This window comes from Penicillium waksmanii (genome assembly GCF_028829765.1).
Source record: "Penicillium waksmanii strain IBT 27052 chromosome Unknown utg000001l:1.0-4852451.0:1.0-4856178.0, whole genome shotgun sequence".
Lineage (NCBI taxonomy): Eukaryota > Fungi > Ascomycota > Eurotiomycetes > Eurotiales > Aspergillaceae > Penicillium > Penicillium waksmanii.
Window position 1 is genome coordinate 3,810,018 of NW_026643248.1, and position 11,313 is coordinate 3,821,330.

Consider the following 11,313-nt stretch of genomic DNA (forward strand, 5'->3'; position numbering starts at 1 on the left):
CCTTCCAGACAATTGGCTATCACCAATTGGCCAGTACTACCACGTATTGACGGCAGATTAGAAAAGGCGTATTATTGCACTAGTTATTAACAGAATTTGTGGTGTGGTAAGCCTGTCGAAATAAAGTTACCGGGTGCGCTTCAAAAGTCATGACATCAATCACTCGATTTGCGCTTTTTTATAATCCTTTCCAAGTTGCAACCTGGGTCGAGTGGGTATTAAAAGCACACAGTAATGTATCATTTTACAACAAGTCGTTATATACAAACAATTGACTTGTAAATGGACCTCGTATCCATCGTTTGAGATAACAACAGCGCTCCGTAACAAGCACGAACCCGTAAAGATCATGATTTTTTGGTTTACTTCAATACCTACTCAAATTCCTTTGCCGCTCTTATGCATTAGAAACGCATTATTCGCCACATGACGCCTTATACAAACCTTGATTTCGACACTCGAGGCAAGGGATCCAATGAGTGCCAACTATGGCAATAACCACAAATGGTTAGATTGGACAACCCAGGCATGAATTCAAAACAAGGGGCTAAATGTCGGTCTACGTGTCGGTCTGCCCCGTAATCTGTCAGATATAAAATCCGGCACAGACCACATGTCTTGAGATACCTTCTCTAAAGAAGTACCCATTCAATTCCACATGACTACCCCATTGCGTTCCACTATGGAAACTCGAACGAAGTATACAAAACCGATCAATAATCGCCCCGATGAGTGGAAGGTTGAGCAAGGTCTTGCTGCCTACAAACTTCCCATCATTGATCAAAGTGGTAAATCGGTTTTCTTCGTCGCTCCGCCTGCGGAAGCCCCAGTCACAAAAAATGAAAAGGCTATCCGCGCTGTTGGTGATCGAAGTAAACTCTTTGCCCGTGAAAAGCCGGGTTGGACAGGGTATGGTTTTCCGTGAGATGACAATGTATGGTTGCAAGCAACCCGACTAATAAATTTCTCGACTTTCCAGCTACGTTGAATGGGAGGATTATCCTGAAAAGAAAGCCAAAGCACACGAAATCTTGATATCGCAAACTTTTGCGCCCTGCCCTGACTTTCAATGGGGACCCATACCTCCAACCAACCCCGTGTTACCAGGCGATGACTTCAAGTCATGGCATACCGCACTAGGTGGGGAGCTAACTCGAGTTGCCGATGATTCTTGGAAGACAGTTCTGAAAGAGAAACATCCCGAAATGTTGCACCTGCTACAATTTCCCCTACAACGGAGAACCACCGAAACGATTGGTTACAGATAAGTCTATTACTCCAAATTCACTTCACTTTGTGCGTAACCACGGTGGTATCCCCCTGATCGATGAGAGGAAATTCGAATTGAAACTCGATGGATTTGTCAAGTCGCCTAAAACATACACCATGAAAGATTTGATGGACGAGTCAGTATTTCCACAGATGGAGAGGACAATTACGATGCAATGCTCGGGAACTCGTCGGATCGAGCAGATCTCTATGTACGCTGGCCAAGGCGATGAAGTTCCCCAGGCTCCGTGGGCCGAGGGTGCTATAGGCACTGCGAGATACAAAGGCATAAGCCTCAAAAGGTTAATCAAAGATTGTGGAGGGCTGATCAACAACGCCAAGCACCTTGAACTCTATGGGGTAGAAACATATGTGAAAGACCTTAATGTTGGAAACTACGTTGTTAGCGTCCCATGGTCTAAAGTCAAGAGCAATGAGGTTATACTTGCGTGGGAAATGAACGGTGAACCACTTCCTAAGATCCACGGATTCCCATTGCGAGTGATCGTGATGGGATATATTGGAGCCCGCAGTGTGAAATGGCTGTATCGCATCAAGGCCATTAAGAGTCCATCCATGGCACCTGTCCAAAGCAGGGAGTATCTGTACTTCAACCAACAGATGGGGAAGTATAACCAACGACCCATGGACGGAATCCAGATCCAGGAGATGCCTGTCAGCTCTGCTATCATGTCTCCATGGCAGAACCAAGTGATTATGCACAGTGGTAAGATCCGTTGCAAGGGCTGGGCTTACTCTGGCGGTGGTCGGTGGCCTGAACGTGTGGAGCTATCAGCCGATGGGGGCTTCAATTGGTACGCTGTTCCAGAAGAGAAACTATCGAAGAAGGGCAAGTGGACTTGGAGGACTTGGGATATCGACCTTCCTTGCGATGTAGAAGGTTGGATTGAGATTGTGTGCAGGTGTTGGGACAATTCTTTGAATACCCAACCACTTAATGTGCGAGCAGCCTGGAACTGGGGCCTGCATGTCACATCCTCAGCACACCGCATCAAGATCTACAGCGTCAACAAAACCCACAAGCTCACCCAGCAAAAGTTGGCGCAGTTCAAAGAGCATGGCATTCCACTGGCTCCCTTAACTAGATACGACCCTGTTCCAGGCGTGACCGACCAGGACATTGAAAAATACCAGGAAGCCCACCCGCGCGATGTTGATGAATGATTATTTTTATGATTAGTATTTTATTTTATTTTTATTTTTATTCTTTTTTATTTTGTTTTGTTTTGTTTTGTTTGTTTTGAGCTCCAAAGCCCGCTCTTACAGTGTCCTATTCAACGGGCCCCGGCCAAGTGAGGCTCACTGCAGGGGGGGTATAAATCCTTACATCTGGGCAGTATTTAGACCTACTATCCTGACTGCAAGCAATTTCTGTCGTACGATTTGGCTAAAATGTTTACAAGTTCTAAAGTTAATTAATTCTCAAAGCCCTACTTATATCCTTAAGGATATAAGTTACCGATAGCTCTTGTATGATCAAACCCCATATAGCCAATGTATGAATTATTTTGGTTGGAGTGCGACCGGGAGGATCCATCGTACGAGAATTATTAGGCCAACTTGAATACTTTGTTCTTTGTTTAATAGGAAATCCTTTAAAAACATGATTTCATATCTCTCTTGCATTTTCCCGAATTCAAGCCACTCGCAAAGAAAATCTGATGAACAATTATTCGGTATGGCTTCCTTTTGGGTCTATTCGTACTTTCCTGGACGAATTCGCACCTTCAGGGTGATGGAGCATTAAATTGGAGCAGACTTTATCAATACATTTCGCGTCACGTATCAAGATCAGCAATACCGGTATCGAAAAAAGCTTCAAATCTCATTGTTTCAATAGGAGTGTTTTTGAACATAAGGTTCCTGGCTATCACTTCGATGAGGTACGTCATTATCGTTGCTCTACATGCCGGCTTCGGCCCGAGTAAATCAAAAACAGAATATCGATCTACTATATCAATTGAGGTTCACTTATTAGTTGATCGCTTCCCGTTTTTTTTTTTTTTTTTGCAATAAGCTTTATATCTCCGACTTAATGATGTCACTCATCAGCTATTCCCATGGATAGAAGGCAATCTAATACCCATTTAAGGTTACAAAAGTCAATAAATCAGCTTTAAGTCGTGTACGGAAAGGTCGCCCCTATTGTGGCGATTGGATTGACACAAATATCCTTTTACATCAACCATCTAGGCCATACGCTTTACTGAAATAATTGAATGGAATCCGACTCTCTGACCCATCCCTTCGAACCATCTCACTCTGCTCAGTCCCTGACAATTAGTCATTCTTTTTTACCTGTAGAGGGCGTGGTTATTGATAATCAGCAGTTAATCATTCATTTCAGAAGAAAAATGTTAAGGCTACTGCCAGTTAAAAGAAGAGAAGATGGAAATCAGTATTCTGGACTCCCATTTTCCCTTTTCTTCCTTAGTATTGAAGATGTTGTTTTCATGATAGACGACGCGCAGATGCCTATTATTGTTTTACCAGGCCAGTTGGCTTGGAGGTTCATCAACCAGCCACCCCATGCCCTCTATATCTTTGAATCTCCAGGGTTTTTCGAAGAAACGCCCATCAAACAGTCAGTTTATAACACATACGTTGACACGATTGATTGCTGATTTATTTAGTGTAAGATGGGAATGCTCGCTAGCAGTCTGTCAAGCAGACGGGTCGATCACGAAGAGACAAAACCACCACACTCGCAGAGTGCAGGAACGAGATAGGCAAAGCGTGACGTTGTAGAGGATTGATAGAATGAACAAGAAAACCTTTCATGAGTAGTATACCGATACCACAACCTCATCAGCCTCAGGAGAAAATTTTCATAAGGGGGAACATAGTTTTTGTTATTGATACTGTCGAACGAACGCTACTCAATCTCACGAAACAAAACGGTAGCCTTGTTGCTAAGGCCTCAGTCACATGACTCTAGGATGCCGATGTTGAGAGCGGAAATCCCCATTACATTAGATAATTGGAAATCTTCGATAATAAACGTCACTCGGGATCTGATATAGTCTATAGATTCTGAGTACGTGCAAAATAATTTCAAAGTTTCCGCAATTCAGTCGCGTAATCACTAGATCCCATCCTTTCATCAATTTCGACTTGCAAGAATCAAAGCTCTATCACGGATGCTCCATACAAAATCCGGTTCTAAGGCCTCAAGCTCTCAAAAAGAGCTACTCCCAGGGATCCACGACATTCAGTTTGAATTACTAGTCAACAAGACACTCCCCGTAACAATTAATCACGAGGAACTTCGGGTCTCGTATCATATTACCGCGGAGTGTACCAATATTAACATTACCCGGGGCTCTATTTTCGCAAGCAAAGACATCAATATAATAAAGGTCCCATCTTTGACGTCCTTTCTTGTTCAACCACCGATATTAGTTGCTTATAAATGGACCGACGGAACGAAAATCGCAATTTCGGTTGAGCGTCAGTCAGTACCCCTGAATGGCACCCTGCCTATGGCTGAAGTGCAAGATCACAGAAGGCGATCCAAGCCTTCAATGTCAGCATATCCGTTGTTGAAGTTGTTTGCACACCCCTCAAGCCCCAAAGGACCTTTGAAAGCCCCGGCTTTGACAAAGATTTTCTCCCTTTTCCCCGGATTTTATCCAGACTACAGAGCAACAGCTGAGAAAACAGACTTGTCAACGAATTACATATTCGGGGCCCATCGAAGCTTCAAAAACGACTATTCTAACTCTGTGATTCGCTGTGAACCATTCTATCCAAACTTGTCTTTGGATAGCGACTCTGGGAGGGCAGAATTGGATTTGGCTGTTTTTTACCACATTATCCGACCCATGATGGACTCAGGTCAACAGACTGCATGAACTTTGATATTTACGAGGAGAAGTTACGATTCTCTCATTTACTCGAGGTACTGCCAAATGAATGACCTCGTCTACTGGAACATCTTCGCTCACTCGTAATAGATCATGGTTGAAATAAGTGTCTTAACAGAAAACCAAACCTTCGAACATGAAGGGTTTTCCCATGATAAACCTTTTCTAATTTTGCCACGTGAGTTGCAGGATTCCAGTCTCTTACTACCGCAGTATATGATGTAGAAAACCTTTGCTCTGTGAAGCTTCCATGTCAGTAAGGGCAGAAAGACTTTCAATACAAGACTATGACTGATTCACCATGTGAATGTGCATCTCTAGAACAATTACCTCTTTTTCCTTTAGGATCTGCTCATCTTTCATGAGTAATCTCTAACTGAAGTCAAACGATAATTCACATATGCATAGGGTTGAGGACTAAACCGTATCTCATTGACCACAAACAATACAGTAATAAATTCTCGAGTTAAGTCAGAAGTATTGCCAGGCGCCATCGCAACACGGTCCCCAATAGTCACATTTAGTTGTCAATTAATGCTCCATAGTTTCCAGATTCATCCTTGCGAGTTTCATCCTCCTTCGTTATTTTATCTTCTTCCTTTTTGTAGTATTCTTCCAAGTTTTCTTCGTCCTTTCTCAAGTAGTCTTCGTATGTCTTGGCCTCGGCATCGCTGCTATGCGGGTCCCCGTCTTTGAAGGAACGAGAAGAACGACTTCGAGAAAGGTGACCCAGAAGTTTTTTGAGTGCAGATTGTTTGTGGTTTGGTTTCTCACGGGTGTCTAAATTTTCATTAATGCCGAAAGGTTATGGAAATGGGAGGGTAAGGCAGACTTTCGGACATTACTAATGATCCGAACGTTGACTCCTTTCTTTGTTGTTCCTTTTATTATTAAAGAGAATGGTTTTATGAATCAGACATTGTAAAACATGTTGAAGCTGATAAAATACTAAATTGTTCGCCATCCACGAGTTGTTTATACGCAACCCATTATACTGCGAGCCTTGGGCGGATGCGGGTAATATGACGTCCTTGACATCTGAAATGAAGCCTCAAATTTGGCTCTCTTGATAGGAGAGTTCAGACTCACCCACAGAACCATATCGCCACAAACCATCACCTGCTTTTTGAACTGACGAAGACTTTTTTGAAGTTTGCAAAACCAGTATCCCTGCTTTGTACCTGGGATTCAATTTTTCTATATTTCGTTTCATTATTTCACTTGGTAAATTAGCAAAAAACTTTTTATAATCTCATTCAGGAAACATGGTTCTCGCGATGGCTTTCTGAGTTGTCATAAAACGTCTTGTGACATAGTCGGCCGGGGAATGGGGTGCGCATATTTACAAATAAAATCGAGTCTGAAGGACTTGAGCCTAAATTCTTTTTGTGCCCGACGAAATTCGTTCGCCCCCTTCCGTCTCCGCCCAGAGTACTCATAGGCCGTGGTGCCAAGCAGGAAACTGAAGCAAGTCAGAGACCGAATCTCACCTCTTTCATGCAAAGAACAAACTTTGCCGTATTCGGCGGATAAGAATTGCCTGCTAATGAAGTAGAAGGAGAAAGAGAGGCTGGAATGGGGCGAAATTACGGCGCATTTCCCAGCCGCAATGTTTCGTCGCTGCGGGTGTATTATAGAGGAATCGTTGTACTGGCTAGTGCTAAACATGTGTAATGGAATCAGATTATTGATTGTACATGTTGATATCGGTTGAGTGATCTTAAAGGTCTCTATCCTCGAACTACGGCGTTTTATGACACCATACTAGAAGGAACTGGTGGACGATGAATAAGCCTGTCCAGAAGGGTCCTAGTGGAATTTGACCACTTCTTCAGTTTGTCATATTATTCTACCAAATTCGCAGCAGGCTTCTAATTAGCTCTGGCTGCGAACCTAGAAGCGCAAAAGCAAATGACTATACAAATGATGACTCTTTTGAGAAGGTTTTTTTAGAAAGCCCATCCATTGATATTACACCTATCCTGGTTGAGTCCACGATCGGATAGTTTCGACTTTGAGAGTGCGGAGATATGTTTTCTTACATTACACTGCACTCTGCTGTACTGCCAGATTGAAGCTGATGGAAATCATCGTTTCGCACTGTATATCAACTTCTGAATTCAGGAGGGAACTAAGATCCCCGCTATGGCGGCGATGGATGGTTACCGGTGCAGCCACTTCACCGCTCGGCAATCGCGCCGCACTGCACATCAGCATGTGGATTCACTGGTTTTGTCCCCATCAATCACCATAATCGCCATCATCACCAATTCTTACCCTCAACCCTCACTCACCTCCAGCCCTCACCATCAACACATCGGTTCATAAGTGATGCTTCGATGTTCATATTACTGTCGGGAATTGATTGTGTGTTATTTTAAGATACAAGGGGGCTGGTAGACAGATATATACGTATGCACGTGATCCCAGCCCCCATGATTGTTTCAGTAACCGGCGCGTTTGGTGAGGTCTACCGTCTACCCCAGCGGTAGGAAGAAGATCATGTGACATTTAGTGCTTCCTTCCGCCACGCCACACCGGCATCCAGAATTGCCACACGCAAACAACACTCGCCTCGCCATTTCGTAATTCAACGGGTATAATGTCCAATAAAGCCTTAGATCCCTCCACCGGAGCCCATCAATTCACTTTTGTTGGAGGTAATAGCCCTTCAAAAGCGCGAAGTCATGCTATGCGGGAGTATTGGAAACAACGACATCGACGCCAGCAAGAGTCGACGCCTGGTGTGGGGCGAATGGCTCGAGAGTTACTCCCACGTCATCAGCAGAACAAAGGAACCTCCCAAATTCAGGATGAAGTTGCAGATGTATCTTCTTGCAGGAGACATGATCATTGCGACGATTGTGAAGAGAATGATTCCAATATTGCAGTGCAGCTTTTGAAAGGTGTCAGCTGTGCTCTACTTGGTTCAAGACCCGATCCATTTCAAACGTGTCCCATCCACCTCACATCCCAGCACCAAAAGCTTTTGCATCACTGTTTGTATTAGAGGTTGTTGAGTTGAAGATAGAAACGAACTCACTGATTCTTAGGGATATGCACCCACGCCGCGATGATGTTTGACGACCTGGATGCCAGTTCATTCAATCCGATGAGGGAAGTTTGGTTTCCCCTGGACCTTTCAAATGCTTCATCTTTCAATTGCATCATGGCCCATTCTGCCGCCCACCTAGCTCACCTTTATGCTGGGTCTCCTCCCCATCGTGGTACAAATTCATCTGATGCTTTGAAGTACAAAGCAGAGGCAGTAAGAATTCTGAATTCTTGGATGGTTGATCCTAAGAAAGAGCTAAGCGATGACGCTTTTGCTGCCGTCGTTCGCCTTCTTACATTTGAGGTACACCTCTCAGTGAAGGTCACTCACTTATTCTGCCAGAGAGTTCTAACCAGACTACAATTAGAGATATTGGGGCAATGATATAGAATGGGAAATCCATCGCAAAGGCCTGAAAAAATTATTATAGCCAAGGGGGGGGGTTCATGAACTACATGGAAATTGGCGGTTGGAGCTTGTCGTCTATCTGTGGGTGATATTCCTCTATTTCGCTTCACCTACCCAAATGAGAGATTTAACATTCCCCTAGCGTTTCTTTGATGTCAAGGCCTTCCTGGCTTGAGCCTACGAATCGACTCGAGGACATATCTAGTCCCTTTTCCAGATTCCACCTCGCCCAGGGGCCGCTACCGTCCCTCGATATTCAAAAAGTTCGTTGTCTTTGGCTGATATCTTTTATCCAGGACATGCGAACTTTCATGGGATATTATCATGGAGCCAGACTGACCCCCTTCCACTCGATTCACACTGCAATCAAATTTCTCCACGATACATATCAGCTTCTGGTTGAAAACTCGCATCTTGGTTCAAATATATCCGGTCTCGAGTACGAAATTCTGACATGTCTATTCACTCTCAGTATTATTCTTCAGGAGGCGATCTCTCTTTCATACAAGGACCCCGCCTACATAGGTGGCGCACCGAAAGTGCTAGCTGTGTTGGAGACTACGTTAAAGGAGTCTCAAAATGCGTGGTCTCATTCCCCTCACACACTGCAATCAATTTTATACCAGACTCTGACGGGAGTCTTTGGCAATGGAGATGCCAAGATCACTTACATCGTGGAAATGGTGAAAGTTTTGGAAACATTCAGTTTGGAGGCACGCCAGGGGGTGGAAAAGTGCCTTTTGAATTTGTTATACTCCTCAGGGAAGCAGGAGGGTAATATTCGGATTGATGATGGATGGACACCTGACTCACTGCTATCCTCTATGCATGGGCATTAGGGATAGCAATTTCTAGAACATATTCATGCAGTGCACAATTTCAAATCCGATCGATTCTTGACTCATTTCCCGTGTTTTAATTGGGAACAAAATGAATTGACTCATTCTCTCTATCGTACCAGGGCGTGTCTCTGGCAGGGCTGACATTATCTTACGACTGGCTACAAGAACATACATTTACGTTTGTGTAATACTAGCCCTACTTTGACTCCCACAGGCTCAGAGTGATCGCTAAATCGATCCACCATGGATATTGCAAATGATAGCATTGCTTCAAACCGCCATTTATTCATACCTTCCGTCTTGGCCTCGGGAAACTTTGGATACTTCTACTTTGCTCGATGACTTTTGGCACCCCCCATCCTACTTTTGTGACGGTGCAGACATTCCGTCTTGCCGCTGTAAGGAGGTGCTTTCTTAATTACGCCCAATGTGACTCCGTAAGGATATATTCTTATCAATAGCCCTTTGCGCAGAGAAAGCCCTTCAAGGCCTGCAGTTTCACTGAAAATGTGAGAATCTAGTCTATAATTGGGCGCGATTCAAACTTCAGGGCATGACCTGATCTATAAGCACCCATTCCTTTTTCGAACTTGATATACAGCGCCTATGATTGGCATTGTTTCATCCTCTGGTTTAGGTGTAACAGCCGAGACACAGTATCTTATTGCTTTTTGGGCCGGTGGCACATTAAATCTTTCTCTGCCTTTTCAGGAATCGCTTTATTGAGGCTGCCCCACTCTAGCCTACATCGCCGCTATTGAAGGTTACTTTCGTCTAAAACTGCCTCACCGGGGGCAGCTGCTTGCCACTATAGATAAATTTTCTTTCCTCACGCAGTCAATCTTCACGCAGCCAGGCTTCGGATTTGTTTTTTACGTCCATTATCTAAGGTAAAAGTAAAAATTAGCCTTGACTATATGGTGCTCTCCCTTTTCATTAGGCTCAATCAGTTCAGCAGTGCGACTCTGCCTGGCCCCAACCCACGTTAGTGAAGCCATGGTTCTGACAGACAGTGCCGGCTGGTCAGCACGGGTACAAAGGCCAAAAGCGAGGCGCCTCGCCTTTTAGTTGACGTAGTTGAGACCGCCCTCACCAACGGAGACCTAGTGCCGACCTTCAAGTAAAGATAATCTCGATCAAAACCGTGATCCACCCCTCTTTTTAGGTTAGCCCGTTCGCCGATATCGCTCTGGCTATCTTCGCTCTGCTTACGCTTGTTTTCGAGAGGACCCCTCTCTCCACATTGGCAGCCGCATTTCGAGCTCGACGTCGTTTGCATGTTTGGTAGCGCCCATTTTTAGACGCCCAAGAAGGGTAACCAGCTTACTATGGTTATTGACCTGGTTCGTTCGATTTCTGATCCTGGAGAGGTAATCCTGAACAGTGCGGCCCTCTTGCAGAAACTAAAACTAACCTGAATCTTTTTGCCTATGACCTTGATATCATGGCTATGTGCGAAAGCATCAGATTTAGATACGAATTTCTCACCCAAGGTGAGCGATTCAAGGATCTTTGTCTTGGATGAGTACTAAATAAATATATTTGGCTCGAACAAAGAAATGAAGAGCGCTGTATTGTGTCGCTCCCAGACAACATTCCACCTTTATGGCACTGGATGCTCATCAAAAAACATCAATAAATGCGTCGTGTATCCGAAGATGAAAGCCCACAGCATCCAAAATCGTCGTGTTTCCCATGCGTCGGTAATGCCTGTGATCCCCGACTGTCGTATCCAAAATGGGTCTGTATGGTGTCTGAGATGGGTGTTAATATAATCAAGCTTGACCGAAGGGATCTCTTCAAGTGGTGAGCTTCATTTTTTTCTCGCTTTCAATTGCTTGTAGAAGGGCGC

At 44.3% G+C, this 11,313-nt stretch overlaps 3 protein-coding genes across 3 annotated transcripts; 2 read left to right on the forward strand and 1 right to left on the reverse strand.

The window, feature by feature from the left end:
• Window positions 1-658: 658 nt before the first annotated feature.
• Window positions 659-2,454, forward strand: N7481_001367 (sulfite oxidase; the record flags this gene model as incomplete). Its single annotated transcript, XM_057260586.1, has 3 exons — window positions 659-909; window positions 980-1,140; window positions 1,265-2,454. 3 exons carry the CDS (start codon window positions 659-661, stop codon window positions 2,452-2,454), a joined length of 1,602 nt encoding a protein of 533 aa, XP_057128418.1.
• A 3,222-nt stretch (window positions 2,455-5,676) lies between these two features.
• N7481_001368 (uncharacterized protein) lies at window positions 5,677-5,998 on the reverse strand (the record flags this gene model as incomplete). Its single annotated transcript, XM_057260587.1, has 2 exons — window positions 5,677-5,936; window positions 5,989-5,998. 2 exons carry the CDS (start codon window positions 5,996-5,998, stop codon window positions 5,677-5,679), a joined length of 270 nt encoding a protein of 89 aa, XP_057128419.1.
• Window positions 5,999-7,758: 1,760 nt separating this feature from the next.
• N7481_001369 (uncharacterized protein) lies at window positions 7,759-8,641 on the forward strand (the record flags this gene model as incomplete). The annotated part of the gene is made up of 3 exons (XM_057260588.1): window positions 7,759-8,155; window positions 8,210-8,514; window positions 8,579-8,641. The coding sequence occupies 3 exons, from the start codon at window positions 7,759-7,761 to the stop codon at window positions 8,639-8,641; spliced, it is 765 nt and encodes a 254-aa protein (XP_057128420.1).
• Window positions 8,642-11,313: the final 2,672 nt, after the last annotated feature.